General features: G+C 39.2%; 1 protein-coding gene across 6 annotated transcripts in view; it reads left to right on the top strand.

Moving 5' to 3' along the window:
* DYNC1I1 (dynein cytoplasmic 1 intermediate chain 1) overlaps positions 1 to 21,913 on the top strand; it is a 338,694-nt gene that overhangs the window by 38,799 nt on the left and 277,982 nt on the right. For 3 of the 6 annotated variants that reach the window (XM_067746359.1, XM_067746362.1, XM_067746358.1), the window contains exons 2-4: positions 1,827 to 1,943; positions 9,656 to 9,770; positions 12,435 to 12,576. In XM_067746359.1, coding sequence (XP_067602460.1) covers positions 1,836 to 1,943; positions 9,656 to 9,770; positions 12,435 to 12,576 — 365 coding nt within the window. In that variant the 5' untranslated portion in view covers positions 1,827 to 1,835. Of the gene's footprint in view, positions 1 to 896; positions 985 to 1,826; positions 1,944 to 9,655; positions 9,771 to 12,434; positions 12,577 to 21,913 lie in introns of those variants that run through there. The other 3 variants (XM_067746363.1, XM_067746361.1, XM_067746360.1) reach the window with 2 other exon arrangements.

The following is a 21,913-nucleotide window of genomic DNA, read 5'->3' as shown; positions in this document are numbered from 1 at the left end:
TGCAGGCCTTTCTGTGTCTCTATCTCCCTTTCCTGTGCTAGTTCCTGACCTTCCATATCCAGTTCAAATTCCACTTCTTCCTTAAAGCTCACCCTCGCCCACTCCACCAGATCTTGATTATTCTCTTGTTCTGCATCCCCTCTGAACTTGTACCTTGGCGATCAGTGGAGTGTAGTGGTGCAGAGCACGGACATGCTTGAATTGACGTCCTTCCATGTATGGACTATGCAGTCTTAGGTCTTGCTGAGTCTCCTTTATCTGAATTGTGAAAAAGGCATTCATAATAATATTGGTCTCCTCGGATTGTTGTATTTAAATTTGATAATAAATGTAAAGTATCTGGCACTCAGTAAGCCGATCTCTCAAGGAGCATTTCCAGCCACACCACATGCTCACAAAGTTGAGTTATGTACTCCTTGAAGGAAAGAATCTGGCTCTGCTCATCTTTGTACTCGATACCTTAGAGAATGCCTAGCACAGATTAAACATTCAACACATATTTGTTGAAACATGAAGAGCATGATCATGAATAGCAGAGATCGATTATCATGAGCATTATTGCTATTATTTCGCAAATCTTTGCCATCACATTATGAGCCAGAATGTGTATGGTAGGACAGTAGGAACACAGTACACTTCCCAACTGTGTGTATTCATCTGAAAGTGTCTTAGGGTGACTGCAGGTTCTTGATTACCTTGTAAAGACAGTGACAGTAAGTTTGAGGATTTTTCATTGCTTTGTATGCCTTTTTTTGCCTTCCCTCGTTTTGTCATCTACTCAGGGACACATTATATATTCATCATAGTTGCATACAAGTAGTATGCAAATGAATACTCGTGACATTTATGGTTAGTTTTTTTTTTTTTTTTTTTTACTTTATTTTAGGAATTTGGGTCAGAGAGGAGTTCTTCATGTCTCAGTGTCTCCATTTTCTTAGTTTCCAGTTGGGAGCAGAAAAGAGGCAAATATAATCATTGAGATTGGTGAGAATCTTCTCCAAACTCGTTTTATTTGAAATTTCTGGCACCATCACCACTAGGATCATCATCACCATTAACGTTAAAAATCTTGTTCAGATAAATGGTCCCAAGAACTTGCCATGGTGTTGTCTCCTCATTCATGTGTTCACAAGTATCTTTTGCTTTGAAAAGGGGAAGTGCCAGGATAAGCAATGTTGCATTCAGTATGCAAATGAAAGTCTTATAGAAATAGGTTTGTACTGGAGATGAAATTAATTGTGACAGTTCAGGAGGAGTTTCACAGGAAAAGAAGATTAACATGTTAGGTCTTCAGTGGCTGTCTTCCCTGATGCATATAATATTAGGCAAAATGAAATCTCCATGTGCCCAGTCTCAGTGGAGGAATGTTTGTTGAGCCCATAGAAATTTGAGCAGGGCATGTGTCTAAGAGTTTATGACAGCCTATTTTCTTTTCTCAGTGTGGGGATGAATTGGTCCATTGTCGTCTAAATTGGAAGTCATGGTGATGGTTCTTTTTTGATTCTCTTATTAACTTTTTGTTTAGTTGTTAAGAAACTTGTACGGAAAATGTGTTACTTATTCTGAAGTAAGTTGCTATTATTCTTCAGACCAGAATAGACTATAACACTGTATTTTTTCAAATATTTATGTATACGTGAAAAGGGAAGATTTTATATAGAGGGAGACCAGATCTGACTTATTTGATTCATCAGCAGAGGCTAAGGTATACAATCTGTTATTGCCAGAAAGTTCTATTTTCAAGCTTGATTTCCTTTTGAATGATTTTTGCGATGATAATAGAAGTTGTTTGTGTATATTCACTTCTTTTCCTCTTTTGCTCCAAGGAAACCAACATGTCTGACAAAAGTGACTTAAAAGCTGAGCTAGAGCGCAAAAAGCAGCGCTTAGCACAGATAAGAGAAGAGAAGAAACGGAAGGAAGAGGAGAGGAAAAAGAAAGAGGTAAGTACTGGGTGCTGGGGTGTTGGGGGGTAGGGGGAAAGGAGAATCACTTGATTCCGAGAGGCTGGTCAAACGGATAAAGAGGACCCTGTAAAAGAATGCTTTTACAGTACCTAAATAACATGAGTGATGTCTACATACTGAAGAGTAGTAAAGTCATTGACATCTGCCATGTAGTGGCCAGGCACCACATAAACGGTAGATAGCATTTGGTCCAGAGGTCCTGAACCCCTGGTTTACCCCAGACTTGAATAGAACCCTGAAAGTGGCCTGTGATATCGCTATTGTTAGAAATTCCTTAACCTTTCTGTGTCTCAGTTCCCTGTGCTTAACATGGGAATAGCAGTGTGTTTATTTTGTCTGATCATGAGGATTTAAAAAGTTAATCTTATAAAGCACTTAGCAATACCTAGGGTATAGTTACTACTTAATAAGTGTTAATGTCAAGGGAAGGTTTTAAAAAAACTACTGGCCAGAACATTTTAGGAGAAAGATAGACAATGATGCCAGTGGATTACCATGATTTCTTTTCTTTTTTTTTTTTAAAGTTAAAAGTATTTTCCATCAATTTATTTATTTTTATTAAAATTTTTTTTTATTGGAGTACAGTTGTTTTACAGTGTTGTGTTAGTTTCTATTGTACAGCAAAGTGGAGTTCCCTGTGCTATGAAGCAGGTTATTAGTTATCTATTTTATATATATTAGTGTATATATGTCAATCCCAGTCTCCCAATTCATCCCACTACCATGATTTCTTAAATGTATATTTTTTTCAGGGTAAACAAGAATCCTAGGTCTGGTAAAGGGAAAGCTGCATTCTTCTCCTTTGGTTAAGGGGGTGGATAGTATAGTAGACCCCGCTATGTGAGATGTTAAATCTAGAAGAGATTTTAGAGCCCTTCCATTAAGGCCCTTCTTTATGCCAACAAAGCAGCAGAAATCCAGAGGTGAAATGTAGCTTTTCTGCCTGCTAGACCCGAATCCAGGACCCTTGATTCCCAGTTCAATGCCTTGCTGCCATATCATGTTTTTTTTCTACTGTCAGAATCCAACAAATAGTTTATTTTTAATTCTCCAATTTGTTGTGGTGGTGTAGAAATAGCCCACATCTTGTACAAAAACCAGATGCCACAGATATTTTTGAGTAGTTTTCTAAGAAGGAAACTACATACAGAGTGATATGCTTGTGTGTAATACAAACCAGAGCTGCTTCCCTACTCAGAGTTTTTCTCTTTTTTCTTTTTTTTTTTTTTTTTTTGTGGTACATGGGCCTCTCACTGTTGTGGCCTCTCCCGCTGCGGAGCACAGGCTCCGGACGCGCAGGCTCAGCGGCCATGGCTCACAGGCCTAGCCGCTCCGCGGCATGTGGGATCTTCCCGGACCGGGGCAGGAACCCGTGTCCCCTGCATCGGCAGGCGGACTCTCAACCACTGAGCCACCAGGGAAGCCCCAGAGTTTTTCTTTAAGCGAAAAGAAGAATGTGTTTTGATGCCTTACAAGCTAAGTGCTATTTCACACTATAAGGCTGGGAGAACAAGGTAAAAAGGTTTCTAACAATTATTTTCCAACAAAGTAAAACATAATTGAAGTTGTTCTCTAGCCTTCTGGTATCTTGCTTCTCTTGGTACCATTACACTTTGATTGATGTCATAGTTTATTTGTCCTTGACAGCGAGCGTAATGTTTTTCCTTCACAGATCTTTGCTGTTACATATGCAGTCTTGAGTGAAGTAGAGGTGAGAATTGACAAGGAATGGCTATTCATTTCCATGCAAAGCCAAAAAAAGCATTAAGTTATTATGCTCCCTTTCCTTCAGATGTCAACACTTACTGTAGTTTTAAAGCACCTGTTATCCTTTACTAATAACCGGTTTCCTTTTAAACTGACATTCTAATATCCAACTTGAATTCCAAAGAATTACCACAAAATGCGAAGTGATATGGGAAATCTGGTTCCAAATTATGCTGTCTGCTTCATCCTCATCATTTTACACATTTGGGGGGGAAATTACAGGCAAACAAGTCTGGTAGAAACAGGCCACCCTTTTTGTTCCTATACCACGCAGCTTTGATGGGGATTTAGCTTGTTACGCAACAGACAGAGCCCTGGCAGACTGGGGACGACAGGTGGTGGAGAGTGTGGAACACCTGGACTCTGGGCCTTCCTGGGCCTCTACCTAGTTCTGGAATTAAAGTTTTACATAGTCTTAGTTTCCTCATTTCTAAATTGACAGGGTGGTTGAGGCCTGACTCTGCTCTTTGGAGTCCCATGGCAATGTAGCATCCCAGCCTCCCCTCCCCAGAGTCTCTTGATCTGAAATATCTAAATAGGACCAGATTTTGGGATCCACTGCACTGCAGCATCCTGAAGGTGTGTCCTGGCTTTCAGTCCTGTCCCTCTACAGCCACATCTCCTCCACAAAAGATCTTTCCTTGGGTCAGACTATGATGACTTGGTTTGTTCTGAGAAGCCAGTGTTGTCAGGCAGAGGCAGTAGAACTCAGTGGTTATGCAGAGGCTTTCAAGTTGAATGTGGCTAGGAAACCTGGCTCTGCCCTTCGCAGAATGGCCTTGAGTGACTTTGGGACTTCTCTGAACCTGGTTTCCCTTCTGTAAAATGGAGAGAAGAGTGGGTCCTTCCTCATGGAGTTGTGTGAGGATCCGAGGAGATGATGTAAAGCAGTGAAAGATGCAGAGGATCTGGTTGGTGAGAAACAGCTGTTACTCTGCCCCTGAGATGGGCCCTAAATGGGGCCCGTAGAACGGCTGCATACATTCGTCAGGATCAGTGCTAGGGAGGCCGTTATTCAAAAATGCCCCATTATTAGAAGGGTCTTATAATTCAAGGCCCCTAGTTTCCTGGGATGATGGCATTTTGTAGCTGAAAGAAACCTGGAAGTAATCTCTTCTGATCCTTCTTTTTCAAATGCTCTTATGCCCCTGGGGGCTAAGCCTCAGAAGTGGTCCTCCTTTATCTCCAGTCTCAGGAAGGAACCCCTCTTCCAGCCAAGCCAGTTGTCCAAATCAGAAACCTGGGGTCATTCTTTCACCACCCCTTCTCCAGCTCACACTGATCATGGGTCCTAGACAGGCACAGTAGCTCTCCCCTTTCCATTCCATCTCCTTTTTCCCTAAATCCACATTACAGGCAGACTCAGCTTCTTACATTACACCTTATGGGCCATGCTCTCTGTTGACAGGAAGTTTATGAACATTCTCTTCCCTTGGCTTTTGCTGTTCTGTTAACCATATGTCTTTCAGTTCTCATCTCAGATGTCTCTTCCTCTGGAAAGCCTTCTCTAATACCTTTCTCTTAACACATGACTGAGTTAGTCCTATACCCTATCCTTGACCTTATCAAATTATTTAGCACCATTTGCTTGTTCATTTGTCTTTTTCTCCTAATAGAGCACAAGCTTTTGGGGACAGGGTTGTATTTTTTCATTACTGAGTCAATGTCCAGCACAGATCCTGCCACACAGTAGGCCTTCAATAAAGGGTTATAGAATTAACGAGTGAATGAATGAATGAACACCTAAACTAGTTAGGGCAGGTCTGAGATGCTGGTCACAGACATTCTTTCCAAGGACCGGAATTTTTTTTCTGCAAATTTCCTTGGAAGCTTCAGATCCCGAGTCTGTGAAATGCTCTAGTTAACTGGCCACGGTCATTGACTCCTAAGTTTAAGATTTTCTAGTTTTTGTGTTGTTTGTAGAGAGTTAGAAATAGCCTTAAGCTTATAAGTTTGATATTTTCCAACTTTATTTAGGCTTATATTTTAAATAAAACAAGTTTAGAATAAAAGGAAACGAAATGCTCTTTAATGCTAATCTGAGTGACAGTTTTTTGCCATGACTGAAAACTAGTGTGAATTGGGACCACCCAGGTTGGTTGTCTCTGCAGAATCCAGAAAACTGTGTACATGTATAACATTACACTCTCTGCGTCTTTGGATGTCAACTGCTTGCTTGGTTGTGGTATTACGGATGAAATCTGATTTTAAAATAAATATAGTGGTCACCATTTACGACACAGAGCCAATGTCATGAAAAATTGGCTTTAAAGCAATGAGGTGTGCTTAATGAGGCCACCCTGAAATTTCGTCCTGTCCTTGGCCGTCTGCCAAATTGCTGCAAGGTAAGATGGACAGAGGCTTCCCGGCCTTTCCTCACTTGTTTGTCTAACAGCTATGCAGCTGTTTTTGGAAAAATGACTGACAATTCTCAGCTGACAAATTTTCTTTCTTCACAGACCCTCTCTGGGTCTCAGCTGTGATGCCTCTTCACAAACAGAAATACCATTTGCTGGGAGAGACACTGAGCATATTTTAAATCACTAGTATGCAAAAACTCCTTGTTGAGTCATTAAAATGTATTAGGACTCTGTAGTATTTACTTGGAAAAAACCAGAGGTTTCATGATTAGGGCTTGGTATAACTGCCTTGGATGAAGTAACACATTGTTTAGTTTAAGGTGCTAGTTGGTAACAGTTAGGAACTGCCTTTATTTCCAATAAGTCCCAGTTACCTAACTTTGCATTTTTCCTGGTCAACTTTGAGTGTTGATAGCTTTCCTAAGCTTCTGTTACGTCTAGATGGACATTTATCCTTACTAATATTTGTCATTATATTGTCTGTTTCCTTAAGAATTAAAAAAGGCAGAAGGCAGAGAATGAGTTGTAGAGACACCTTGTATCGTGGGAGTGACACATTGGAGGTGGAGTTTGGGTGTGCTATTTTTGCACAGTGTCTGGCCATGCATGTTGACACGCAGTTTATGTTCTAATATGTTTTTTGAATGCTTAATGATTAAAGTTAGGAGTTCCCTGGTGGTGCAGTGGTTAAGAATCCGCCTGCCAATGCAGGGGACACAGGTTCAATCCCTGGTCTGAGAAGATCCCACATGCCACGGAGCAACTAAGCCCGTGCGCCACAACTACTGAGCCTGCGCTGTAGAGCCCGTGAGCCACAACTACTGAGCCCATGCACCACAACTACTGAAGCCCGCGCGCCTAGAGCCCGTGCTCCGCAACAAGAGAAGCCACTGCAATGAGAAACCCATGCACCGCAATGAAGAGTAGCCACCTCTCGCTGCAACTAGAGAAAGCCTGCGTGCAGCAGCGAAGACCCAACGCAGCCAAAAATAAATATAAAAAAATAAATAGATAAATTTATTTTTTAAAATGATTAAAGTGAGAATAAATTTTAAAACAAACCAGATTCTGTGCCTTTCTGCATAGGACATACATGACAGAAGGTTATAGATATTATGCCCTAAGTTTATTCAAAGGAAGATTAGATGGATCTTTTTCTGTTCACTGTACATAAGCTCCATTAGAATCTCTCGCGTTCATCACCACCGGCACTCCGTTGTCCTTAAATAAGTTTTTGTTGAAAGGATGAGGAAAAGTGGCTTTGTTATGAGCACTGGGTCACTGGAAACTTAGATGACTCCTCCTCACAGTGGTGGTGTAAAGGGGCTTACTGAATGGACTATAGCTGGTGGAAACTGCTCTGAATGGTGTGTAATTCTTAGATTCTATAGCTATAGAAGAGCAAATACCAAAGGCAGAATATTCATTCATTCAACACATTTTTTTATTGATAATTGTGCACCAACTGTGTCAAGCCTTTATCTGGATGTGTGGATACAGTGGTGAACAAAATAAACACGTTATCTGCTCTCAGTAAAGCTGACAGTCCAGTTATGGCTTAACTCTTCACTGTAAAACCATGCTATTCTGTATTGGCTTCCTGAGATGAATTTTGCTTATCTTCATTTTTTCATTTGTATTTTAGCAGTGGCAGTGATAATTCCCTTTTCTTTCATTTCCCCCTTTTCCTTCAGTCCTTTTTTTAACTTTATGGTATGTGAATACTGATATAGATCCTCACTCTGCAAGGTCCTTTTTCTTATCTTAGTTCTGTCTTTGCCTCTGTTGTATGCATAAGCTTTGGAACTTGCTAGTTTAAATGTTAAAATTGGGAAAGAACGTGAACTTTGATATCTTCCAAGATTAAACTGCCGCTTCAGAATTTTGGGTTATATGAGAGTGCCTGAATCTTCTAGTATCCTCATTAGCCCTTATCGATCCCCATAATGGCAGTTTTCCCTCTGATGACAGGTAGACTTCAAACATATGACTGCATTTTAAGCCTGAGGCGAATAATAACAGAAGCCTTGAGCCTAGCACTATGTGCAAAGATGCATTTTACTTATAATTGGGGTGTAGGTTACCATCTGGGAGTAAGTCAAGGTTGCATGAACTCTTTCTGCTTTAGATGCCACAACAGAAATTATGCTTACTGCTTTGAAATGTACTTTGCACTCCTGAAAGAGGTAATGTGTCTGTTAGGGAGCCCAGCTTGCCCCTGGGGAGAAAGGTGTGTCTGATAACTGGATAATTGGCTTTTAACAAGCTCTAAGACAACTTCATGCGTGTAAACTCACAAAGCCTTGTCGTGAGGTAGCTGCACATCAAATAGGATGTTATCGTGTTTCAGATGTGGGGCAAATGCCTTGTCTTAAGTAGTAATTGTGTTATGAAAAAGAAAAGAGACCCGAGAATTCCCCCCAGAATTCCACCACTAACCTTCTTTAACCTGTATTTTGACTTGTTGCTATCCTATAAAAAGACAAACTGGATCTGACTATAAGAGGCTCAGACAAGATGTGTTTTTAAGATAGAACTTGGGGAAAGAATGTCTCTCTCCTAAATGATTTTTTGTTTTGTATTTTTCTACACGATAATTTTCTCCTTTGAGTTAATATGTATAATGGAAGCCTATGAAAATCAGAATTGGGCTTCCCTGGTGGCGCAATGGTTGAGAATCTGCCTGCCAGTGCAGGGGACATAGGTTTGAGCCCTGGTCTGGGAAGATCCCACATGCCGCGGAGCAACTGGACCTGTGAGCCACAATTACTGAGCCTGCGCGTCTGGAGCCTGTGCTCCACAACAAGAGAGGCCGCGATAGTGAGAGGCCCGCGCACCGCGATGAAGAGTGGCCCCCGCTTGCCACAACTAGAGAAAGCCCTCACACAGAAACGAAGACCCAACACAGCCATAAATAAATAAATAAATAAATTTAAAAATTCACGACATATGTCAATATTTAGGAAAAAAAAAGAAAATCAGAATTAAGCAACAATACTTACATCAGTATTGTTCACATGCTTTAATAAACATTTTAGCTTGGTTTATTTAAACCATGGTAAACTTAGATTACTGATATAATAGTGTATTGTACAGTAACAGATTTTCATAACTAGCTTTACTTTTTAGTCAGATCCCAATAATTCGTTGTTTGCATAATTCCAAACATGACCCATGAATATTACAAACACACTCATCAAGAACTGATCATATGTCTTCCCAGAAGGGACAAGGGGGTTTAAAAAGCCAGACAGAATTTTTAAAAAAATCACATCCCAGTTAGAAATATTTTGCTGTGATGGTTTCTTCCGAAACTGAATGAGTAAAACTCTTATACCCTGTGATAGAGACAGGAAAAAGCCTTCAACCAAAGGAGAAAGTACTGGGTTAGTGATTATTAAATGGAGCAGTTACAGTGTTTTTTCATCCTTTATACACATGATTATATCTATTTAGGGCTTTTGCCTGGTGTTTTCTGCCATGCATTTATCAGTTTCAGCCAGGAAAAGCATACCTTTAACTCTGTTATTCACTTTTCTTACTGGCATCTACTTTTTGTAGGCTGATATGCAGCAGAAGAAAGAACCAGTTCAGGATGACTCTGACCTGGATCGCAAACGCCGAGAGACAGAGGCTTTGCTGCAAAGCATTGGGATATCGCCGGAGCCCCCTCTAGGTACTTAAAAGTGCTTTGTGTTACTATTTCCTCAGATTTGACTTGTGCGGGATATACCATGTCCAGCATTTACTATTCTTTTACGTCTATTTTTGTTTTTATTTTGTAAGAACCGCTTTGGCTTATGGGTCAGATGTATTTATTTTTGGATTTGAGGGGGCTGGAAGGAAATAGGAGGACAGGTTGTAGAGTTGTTAGCAGTTTGCTGCTTATTGGCTGATTCTGCAGTCAACCTTCTCCACTGTGTTATTTGTTAAATGAGTTGCCACATGGTAAATACAAGAAATCTCGAAATTAAGAAAAAAAAATTGTTCTTCATTTTCATTGCTGAATCCCTGCCTCTCTCTGCCAACCTAAATACTGTGAATCTGGTTATGAATTTCATAACCACCACAGACATAGTTATTCCATGATGAAAATAGAATGCTCGATGGTAAATTTGAAGGAAAACTTAGAAGGGTGACAGATTAGCAGCTAATTAACAAGTTTAAATTTCTTTGACTCTGTTGTATATCTTGGTTTCATTGCTCATCGGCATTTTTACTGCAGCACCCTTCCTCCAACTCATTCACTCCTAGTTAATTATCCATGACCTCATTTTATCCAGGGTTTGGATATTCAACTATTTGTTTTATTTGTGTTGAAGGTAACTTGTACATAATGTGTTTACTCTGTCACTTAACTATATATCACTCATGTGATAAGTTATTTTATTTTTCTTTATCCATTTGCTTTCCATACATTTTAGAGTAATCCTAGGGTGTCTGTAAAACTACGTGATATCCAATATAGTAAAACAAAAACTTTAAAGTAATACATATAAATAAATGCAGTACAGGTCTCCTTTTATCAGTGGTTTGTCTTCTTTTATTTCCATCATTGGCTTTTATATTAAAATAAATTTTCATGTATTTCCATAATTACTTAACAATAAAAATTATCCCATGTAGAACAAAATGGCAAGTGTTTATATCACTATAAGAAAAAGAGCAATATATCATAAGTATACAAATTATTAAGTATTGCTGAATATAATTTAATACATACACACAAAACTAAAACACCATGAAAAGGCATTTTATACTCAACCTCAGTTTGTAGTAGGTAAAATCATATGTCTAACAATGATATAATGAACCCCAATAAGACGTTGATTATTTTGTTAGCTTCTTTGTGGTATGAAAGAGGTAAACTATGGGATATTTGAGTGATGGACCTTCTTTGAGGAGCTGACAGATTTTTTTATTACTTAGTTGACAAGTGATGTATATTAGACACTTTGCAATTGTATTTTTGCCTCAAAATAGCCTTTGAAGTTCTGCTGCAATGTGAACACTGGTTAAACCCAATAGTAGAATATCTATTCTCCCCTAACCTGCATAAAGCCAGCAATTAAACCTTAAGAGCAAAACAGTTTAAACATCCCTAAACCATGACCAAATTCTGAACTATCCCTGCATCCCTGCCAAAGGGCCCTGGCAAGGGTGGACTCCATTTTCAATTTTCATCCATGTCTCCGACTGACCCTCTGACTTATTGCAGAGGGTAATCAGTGAATTAATTGTAGAACCACGTGAAAATTCCTAGTTACTTGACAGATCTGCCATTGTGTTATAGGATTTGGACAAAATAGTTAAACCCTTTACCTTATTAAATAAATAAAAGGAAATTGCACATGATTGAAACCAAATGGGAATCTACACTACGTACTGAAGTTTCTTTCTGCCCATATGGCTTCTTTGGCATGTGTGATACTGAGAACCCGTTCTCATCTGGCCTGCAGCCACCTTGGCTATTTGGGGCAGCTTCTATCTGAAGGACATTTGGCTTGTATCTGAAGGATAGAGAAAAAAATACATTTGCATTTCCTTTAGTTTTTTCCTTTTATTATCCTTGCTCTCAGACTTTCAGCTTGCACTGACCTTGATCTTTGAACTTGCTTCTCCTGTCTGCAGAACGGCAGTTTGCTTATGTGCACATGGCAGTGCTTTCTAGAGCTGCCAGAAGCAAAGGAACACAATTCACAAACACAGTAAACATTACAACGGGATGAAACTGTTAATTAAGTGTAAAAATAAAGCAGCCTGGCATTTTGCTTTGTTTTGAAAGAGATTTTTAAATTACCAGGTTCAACATTTACCCTTTCTCTATCTGTCACTTAGTCTCTCACAGCAAATGCAGTTTATACTCCATGGACAATAGATTTCCCTCCAAGTGCAGACATACAACAGCCTTTTCTGACTCCCTGTGACCATTTAAAATTATTCAGAATCACTTATTTTATAATCTTTTAAAGTTTTATAGACACCTCATTTTATTTTTTAATAGGTCACATCTATACTAACAAAATAAAGTGGAGAATTAGAAGTATCTGGATAGTTCATGCTAGAGAGAGATTTGACTTGAATTATCTGGGTAACTGTTTTGATTCTCCATGTTACTTTGTTAAGGTGGACATGGCCTTAGAATCCCTAAGTTAATTCTGTCTAAATTCATTTCAAATTTTAATTTCCAAAATATGAAAAATTCACTTGACTTTCTTCCTTTTCTTTTCTTTCCTTTTTTTTTTTTTTTTTCCTTATCCCATCTCAATCTCTCCTGGCCATACAACCACTTTAATTTGGGCCCATTTGTTTTGATTTGTTTGACGCTGCTCTTCCCCAGTGCAGTCGCTGCATTTTTTAACATGGGATACCTGTTATTTTCATTATTTAGTCCCAACCCCTATGTCTCCCTCCTCGAAATCAGTGAGCACTCCCAGTGAAGCTGGAAGCCAAGACTCAGGCGACCTGGGACCATTGACAAGGTAAGAATTTCCCCTTTACAAAGGCCATGGTGGGGTGTCAATAATACAAGCCCCCCCCGGCCAAAAAAAAGGCCTGAAAACCACATCATTCTGTTGTACACTGTTAAATGTGCATGCATCTTCAGCGTACCAGTCATTTTATGTTTACATTTATGGTGGCTTACTATTTTTGGTGGCATAGCATTGAATTTGAACCCTAGAAATGATAAACTTATATATTATCCTTCCGTGAATGGGCTAATTTAGCACCATGTACCTTGTTTCACAAACACAGACATATCCATTAGCTTAGGCCTACAAGAAAGCAGGGAAGGACCAAAGACAAATGGAATATATATCCAGCTTCTTCTTATTCCACTTTGGTTTTGGTTTCCATGAGAATCTTTACGACTAGAACACTGAGATGTTCTAACCCTAAATTTAATTTTGCAAAAGTCTTGTTTATTTGCTTAATAGAGTTGATTAATTTGAGAACTGGGTCCCCAGAGTGTTTTTATTATCATTACTAATTATTATAATCATCAGGATTGACTGCTCTGATTTTGTCAATTGCCAGATTTTTATCACACTAGGTATATTCCAAGATTATGTAATTAGCTTCTCAAAGCGGATATAGACATTCTCTAATTTGACCACTGAGGGGACATCCAAAATGTAAAGATGTAAGGAGAGAAAGGAGAAGGCTCGTTAATATGCATGGAGTCATGGAAACTTTCTTAATCCAGGTGCCTTCAGCAGGATTCCCACGAGGGTGCCTATAGGCAGGTGATAGAGATGAGTGGGGAGGGGGCCTGTGGCAGCTGGTTAGCAGGTACTCCCTTTATAAAGGTCAGATGTCTCCTCACAGCTCAGGCTGGTTGAGCTCAGGTGGGAACATGGACCCAGTTCTTCCACATCTTTCAATTTTTCATGAGAAGCTAAAAATTCAAGTATTTGTGCAACAGTCTCCTAAATGTTAACTGTTAGTGACTTTGTTAAAAAGTAGTTGTGGGCTAGATCTTGTTGACAGTTTGTGGCCTCTCTCTTTGACTCTTAATTTTTTAAAAATCATGAAATATTTTAATAAAATTTCAAATAAAAGAAACAATCATCCACAACACCACCATTCTGAGAAATCAGCCTTTGCCTTGTCAATGTACCTTTCAATCCTTGTCTCCCTGTGTACATTTCTTGCTACCATATTATGTTCCTGGAGGAGAGGTATACAATTTTGCATTTTTCTCTGTTAACACATTATCACAAGCATTATGTTCTGAAAGTCCATTGTTTCCAGAAAAGCGTAGGCAATTTTGGTAGAGAAAACTATGGAAATGAGAATAGTATTAGCCTGTGCTGTAGGCCTGTTTTTTGCTTTCTGAAACCAACGTGTAAGACTGAATTGATCTCACCAATATCTGCCTGTTGGTGTGTTTCAGACTTGAGTGTTTTGTTTTGATAGGGCCTTTTGAAACCAGTGGACACTGCTTTCAATTTGAGAAAAGTGAAAGTAGAGACTTTTGTGGGCACCAGGCTGGTTTATATTAGTTTATGTTAGCCTTTGTGATTTGGGGTAGCACACGTCTTCTCTCATCTTTTGCTTTGAACACTTCAAAAGGTCTTTGAGGGGGAAAAAAAGTAATAATAACACAGCATGTACCATCTAACATTTATACAAGAGCAGGCACAATATAATCACATTCCTTAGGGGGTCGTTGGCCTGTCATTAAGTTAATATATTTGCCTGTTTCTGTACAACGATGGTGTTGTGTCAGTGATGCTTAGTGTCAACGGGTGCAGTTGGCAGCATTAAATACTGTTACTGACTTCATAGTTGATGAGCCCTTTTGAAAACTTCTAGAGAAAGCTGACCTATGCTGTTAGCACTCTGGGGACAGCAGCAGTTATTCCTTCTGAGAGAACATCATTTCATTTCTTTCCACTTCTTACATGATTTTTTAACTTAATCACTTTGGAAGAGGTGCTGTCTACTCCTACCCCACACAAACTCCAACTAGCTTCAATTCTTTATAGGAACATTTTGGCAAGCATAGGCAACTAGAAGTCAATGAGTATCTCCCTTGCTAAGTGCAGGTTTCATAGAAATGCAAGGAAACTGGCATTGAGGAAATGATGATTTTCAGAAAAACTAAGGATAAAATTGGCTTGAGACGGCATTAGGAATAACTTAGTAAATCTTGCCCTTGTTGTTGTTGTTGTTTTTTTTTTTTTTTGGCGGTACGTGGGCCTCTCACTGTTGTGGCCTCTCCCGCTGCGGAGCACAGGCTCCGGACGCACAGGCCCAGCGGCCATGGCTCACGGGCCCAGCCGCTCCGCGGCATGTGGGATCCTCCCGGACCGGGGCACGAACCCGTGTCCCCTGCATTGGCAGGCGGACTCTCAACCACTGCGCCACCCGGGAAGCCCCTTGCCCTTGTTTTGAACTTAGGAACATTCCGCCCAAATTTATGTTTTTGCTTCCATGAAATATATTTGAGAGTTAAATTTCAGAAGAATGTTATATTTCAGTTTTTAAAATTCCACTTGGAATGTCTTTTTCTGTAGAAGAAACATCTTTTGAAAACAGTTACTATTAACTCTAACACTTCATAAAACATGAGGCTGAGAAAAAACTTGGTAATTCCTAAGAATGTAACTCTATAGTCATAAATTTGCATATTTGTGTAGAATTTGGACCTTTTGAGAAATGGAAAATCTTTCAGAAGATAACTTAGGAGTCAAATCAACATATCTGGTCCTACCTAAAGGGGCACATAAATTCTGTCATTCATTTGCCAACATTTCAAACCAAAACTACAATTTTCTTTTCAGAGCCAAAATTGGGAAACATTTCTTATATAAGCCCTGTAAGTGGTTAATTTGGAAATGGGCATACTTAATGTACCCTATTATAAAGAGAAGGTTAGAATAGTGCTTTAAAAAATCAGGTATAACAAAATTTTCTTTTATTGATTTAGTAAATTTTCTAAATTGAGTGAATAGAGTAGATATATCTAATATTTTTTCAATTATACTAGTGTGATTTAATTTTTAAACTTACAGTGTCATTATTTGTGTTCCAATTTCTGCTTCTGTTATTATGGCCTGCTTCTCATTTACAACTTACATTTGTGGTGCTTTTCTCTTTCTCTTAATTAGTTTTTGTAGAACCAATTAATCATTGCTCATTTAAATATACTGGACAAAAGAACAAGCTCTTGGGTTTCAAAAAAATCAATTTATTAATAAAAAATTTAAAAGACTAGTTCTACAAATAAAAGTAGATGAAAAAAATCCTAAACATACTATTTGCAACTGGAATCCAACACAATATTAAAAGGATACAATGTTATGCTTGGGATATTGACTCAAAAATTGGGATCGATTAAATAATTCAAGGATATTTTAGTATAGGAAAACATGTTATCATAATTCAGCCTAGGAAAAGGTCAAAGAGGGAAAAGTAAATATTGCAGTATATTCTGAATTGGTACTTGCAAAACTTAAACATCTAGTCCCATATTTTAAAACTTAGTAAACTAGGAATAGAAATGTTTTTCTCAATATGATAAAGAATATTAATTTCAAACCAACAGCTTACATCCTTTATACATGAGAGTGAAGCAGTAGCACTTTATAGCTCTCAAGCAAGAATGACTTATGGTTAGTTGAATACATGTCTCTCTTCCTCAGGGAATGTCAGGTCCTTGAGAGCAGGGAGTAAGTGATATTTGTGGTTGTATCCATATAGTAGGTATTCATTAAATGTTTGTTGAATGAATCAAGTATCCTCCTGCTTTTTACAGATCAGGGCACTGAGACACAGAGAGAATAAGTAATTTTCTCAAGCTCACACAGGACATAGCTACAGTGCTCTGTTTGAACCTGGGCAGGATGATACAAGTTTCCACAATCTATACCTCAACCCTACATCAGCTCTGACGACAATCGATAAAAGTGATACACAGCCTACTCTGTTAGGTTACTGTGATTAAACAAATAAATATCTGTTAAGCACTTGGAAAGGAGGCTGGCATATATTAAGTGTATGTGAGTTTTAGCTATTACTGTTCTTTTTTTCGTACTTTGATTTAGCCCAGCCCTTAATCCCTAACCTTCAGGTATTCCACCAGAAATGAATCTAAGTGAGAATCATTCAGCCCACATTTATTCTTATTCACATGGATGGCTCACAGGGGACTTTGCACCAGGGCTCTTCTCATGTTTGGCTGAGATTCCAAAACTAAATTAGAGGCTGCACTGGCCTGTGGCAACTAGGACAGTATTGACATCATAAAGTTTACTGTGTACCAGAGCATAGGCTACACACTGTCCCAAACCTGATTCAAGAGGAAGACTTTCAAAAGGATTTCAAAGGTAAAACATGCCTCAATGTGATAACGTATCGTGCAATCTCTTGTTACAATAACACCCATCCCGTAACCTCCTTAAAAAAACAGTCACAGGGGAGATTATTCATGCTTGTCTTTTGTGACAAGTGACATGGGGTGGACGGATAGTAATACAGTTGATTTTTATCTTCCTTTTGGACCCTCTGTAGCCTTAACACCATCACTAAGTTCTACTTTCCAATCAATCAAGGACACTCAAGTACCACCGCATTTTATTTTTAATAATCTCTTATTATTATAGAAAACAATATCAGTTCATTTTATACAATTAGAAAATATAGACAAGCAAAAATAGAAAAAAATCATATTCCTACAGAGAATATGCATTAGCACTCTTAATACCTTAGTGTATATTCTTTCACACAATATATATGTCATCATATATACGATAAATGATATCATACTGTACAAACTGTTGAACTTACTTTTCTATTCAGGTATCTCTATTTTTCCATTTCAGTACATTTTCATCTTATCTAGTATCTATACCATCTTCAAATTTCCCCAGTTGCTCCCAGCATAATCCCATTATATTTAAAATTGATGCCTGTCTTTCCAGCCATCAGCACCTATTAACCAAAATGCTTATGTCCATAGATTTTCTCTAGAGAGAAAAGGTGAAGCCCCTCCCAAGGGGACCTTAGATGTAGCAACAGAAGAAATGTCTTCTGAAACACTTAACAGGGGAACAAAGGTACAGAGTGGATTAGAGGTCTTTCAGGCTTCCAGCTTCATGTGGACTCCAGATCAGAACTGGGACAGATGTCTGCAGATCCTCTCCTGTTCAGTTTGAACATTAGGTCTCTATATAGTTAATATTAAGTATGATGTTGACAGAATACTTTGGGTAAAATTCAGATATTTGATAAACTCTGCCTTTCCCTGATCTACTTACTGCCTAGTGAACTCTGAACTCACAAATAAGGAAATTAGAATAATTTATTCATGGTCAGCTTGTGCTGGCTGCACCTGGTCACCACTTTTCTCTTGTAATTTGAGGAGAGGAAAATATGCTCAGGGACCACATGGGCTTAATGCCCGACAGAAAATCCTCAGGACTTTTTTTTTTTTTTTTGCTGTACGCGGGCCTCTCACTGTTGTGGCCTCTCCCGTTGCGGAGCACAAGCTCCGGACGCGCAGGCTCCGGATGCACAGGCTCAGTGGCCATGGCTCACGGGCCCAGCCGCTCCGCAGCATGTGGGATCTTCCCGGACCGGGGCACGAACCCGTGTCCCCTGCATCGGCAGGCGGACTCTCAGCCACTGTGCCACCAGGGAAGCCCAATCCTCAGGACTTCTAACTTCATCCACAATTGAACTCCATAGGATTCCCTGGCACTACCTGAACCTCAAAGGATTTTTAACTCTTTTTGGTGAAAACATCACTATCTTTCCCTGATGAATCAGAAGCTAAAGGGAAGACTGTAAGGAGGTTTTAGTAAAGGTAGAAAAGTACAATTCAATAATGCAAAACCTTGGGGGAAATTTTATAAAGACGAGTAAGATTTTGTGCATCCAAAATTCCTTAAATGATCATTATGTAGAGAGAAGCCAACAGGATGCTACCAGCTAGTTGGACTTCAGGGAGACTGAAATCACTGATTCGAGGCTGATTAAAAGTCAGTCTCTTTGGAAATCAAAATAAAGTGTACACTCTAGGGTTTTCTCTTTATGTAGCACATAGACTGATTAGTTAAAAATTGTTGATATCCTGTCACTCTGTCTCAGGCAGAGAGTGCTGTATATACCCATCTGGTTATAGTTATAGGGTAAACATCTATTTTTATCAAGGGGTTGCTGAGATTTCTTCTAGAGAGACTGCCTGCTTGACAGCAGGTCCTCTGTGTAAGATTTGGGGAAAACACATCCTTGCTCTGTGATGGGAAGTCTTGCATTTCTTTTTGAATTCAGCTCAGATGGACTCCCTCTATGGCTTAGTGTGGCCTGTATCAGAGCTCCATGTTAGGGCTTTAGCCAACAGAGGGAAGATTCTCACACAGTAAATGAAGAAAGAGGCTTTTTAAAAAGAGCCTGGTATGAGTGTGTATTGCACTGTTCCAATTTTACTGCTGACACTGGAAAAAATCTTTATCATTGTCCTTGCCAGACCAAAGTAAGGAAATCATTGAGGCTGGGAAGTAAAACATTAACTCATTATTTAAATGTCATTCTTAATTAGTTGACATCACGTTAATGATTCTGACGGATTGAGTGATGTGATGGATTTTAAAACGTCCTTATTATTCACTGTATTACTTTTGGAAATGGCACTTAGAGGAAGAATTTGGGGATGATGTTCACTGGAGATTTTCTGTTTGGCACTATGCTCACATTGGCCCAAACTGTTTTCTTTATCTGATTAGTGACGAGTGATTTGTTTGAAAGAGAAGACATGTGAACAAGAGTCCAGAGAAACTGTGGGACTCAGGGGAGCTCGGTATTCTGCCCTCGAGAGGTCTCTCCACCTTAAAGAGAAAAGAAGAAGATGACAATTTGAGCTCCAAGGTGGTTGCTTCAGGGACTAACAAAAGTTGCTAAGTTCAATTGGTAGAGAAGGTAGCTGGACTTCTTTTCATTCTCAGCACAAACTAGCATTATGGTCAGCATTCTTTTCAGTTTTATGGAAGAATGATTGACAGACATCACTGTTCAAGGTGCATAGCATGATGGTTTGATCTACATGTATTGTGTAATGATTAGCACGATAGGTTCAGCTAACACCCGTCTTCTCACATGGGTACAATAAAAAGAAAAGAAAGAAAAAAAGAAAAAACATTTTCACCTTGCAATGAGAACTCTTAGGATTTACTATCTTAGCAACTTTCCTGTATATCATACAGCAGTGTTAGCTTTAATCATCACGTTGTATGTTACAGCCCTAGTACTTATTTATCTTATAACTGGAAGTTTGTACCTTTTGACCCCCTTCATCTAATTCCCGCTCCCCCATGCTTTGCCTCTAGTAACCACAAGTGTGATCTCTTTTTCTATGAGTTTGTTTGGTTTTTTTGGATTCCACCTATCATTGAGATTATACAGTTTTGTCTTTTTCTGTCTGACTTATTTCAATTACCGTAATGTCTTCAAGGTCCATCCATGTTGTCACAAACAGTAGGATTTCCTCATTTTTTATGGTTGAATAATATTTCATTATATATATGTGTGTGCATACCACAGCTTCTTTATCCATTCATGCCTTGAGGTCAGCATTTTCAAGATAGGCTGTCCTTCTTCAGTGTGGAAGTGAGCCTGAAAATTCTCCTGGCACCATGTGGTGACATTATGCCATACAAGACTGAGTTCTGTGTAAGTGCCTTGGTAGAGATGAAGGGGGTTAGGCAGACATGCCCTGATTTATTCTCTCATTTTTTAATAAAGAAAATAAAAACTATTTCTTTGGGAATCAGCTTGCCCTCACAATTCACACCCATCTGCAGAAAAGGCAAGTAAAGACCATTCATTTGTTCATTCATTCAATAAATAGTTGAGAATTTATTGTATGACACACAATAAATGCTAGTCCTGCAAGGAATACAAAGATGGAGGAATTCTTCTTACTGCTAAAGATCCCACTTCCAGTAAATTGACATATTTAATTTGAAGCCATCTAAGGAAATGTTTCTATGTAGTTACAGCTCTTAAATATTTGTACTCATAGAGATGAGCAATAATGTCATAAAGCATTATTCCCAGATCATCTATAATTAGCTTGTATATTCTTGTGGGACAAGTGCTTTTGATTCATTACTATCCTACCTAGAGTCTTGACACATATTAGGAACTAGGTAAATGTTTATTGATGTGTGTGTTTGTGTGCACGTGTGTGCACGCTTGCACAGCTTGCAAAAAACTGAATAGGATGGGTGCAGGATGAGTGGAGAGATGAGGACCCAGGTAATAGCAGGGTAGTTCAAGGTTGCTGGGCTAGTTGCCAGAAGATGGACTTTACTCAAGGGGAACCACTGGCAGTGGTTAGAGGACTGAGGCACAAGGCGAGGATTTCTCACAGAAGCAAGACAGAAATTCAATTACGAGGATCAGGGCAAAAAGGTAGGGTAGGACTAACAGTGTGTTTGTCTTCATGCTGAGGCCCCTGGGCTTTGTAACAGTGCTTATTACATCCTTTAGACCATCTTCAGACTTGGCCTTAAAGCGTGATACAGGCCTACTATTGAGGTCAAATGGGTTGTAGGTTGGCAAAGAGAACTGAAATAAGAGGTGCATGTATTTCTCTATTCTTGTCTCATAGAGAGACAAGTTATTTGTGAATGAGGTTATTGAGGACAAATATATTTAGAGAGCAAGGCCTTTGAGCTGGGCCTTAAATAGTGCCTGTGCTTTGGACAAGTAGAGGTGGGAGAAAGGACATTCCAGATAATGGGAGAGGCAAAAACAAAGGAAAATGGTGGGGGAAGGAAGAGTATGGGATGTAGAATGCATGTGAAGGAGGCAGTATGAAAAGAGATCAGAGTCTGGGGGGCAAGTATGGCCTTGGAGATAGTTCGGATTCCTGCCTTCCATATCTGGTGGCTATCTATTGAATTTACATGGCAGCTTATTAAAAACACAGATACCTAGGGCACAGGTCTGAGTTGAGATCTGGGCCACTGCATTTTTATAATGCTTTCAAGATTTGCAGACGAGTTTGGGGGAACCATTGGTCTGATAAAAAGGACCGAAGGTCTGAATGAGGACTGTGGCAATAGAGAAGGAAAGGAAAGACAGATGAGACAAGGAAGGGTGAAATGGCTTTGGTGTTACAGATGGATATGAGTCCAAAGAGCATGTGAAAAGGTGGGACTTGGAGTTCAAGGGTGATGAGGACGTTGGGGTTATTTTTTGCTGAAGCTATATGGACATCTTTGGGATCACCTACAGTTAGAGCATAGAGGTGAGGGGAGAAGAAATAATCCTGGTTGGGGAATGTCTGTCTTTACGGGGATGGACAGA

The sequence above is a fragment of the Pseudorca crassidens genome, chromosome 8, assembly GCF_039906515.1.
Source record: "Pseudorca crassidens isolate mPseCra1 chromosome 8, mPseCra1.hap1, whole genome shotgun sequence".
Lineage (NCBI taxonomy): Eukaryota > Metazoa > Chordata > Mammalia > Artiodactyla > Delphinidae > Pseudorca > Pseudorca crassidens.
This window is presented reverse-complemented; position numbering and strand designations above follow the sequence as displayed.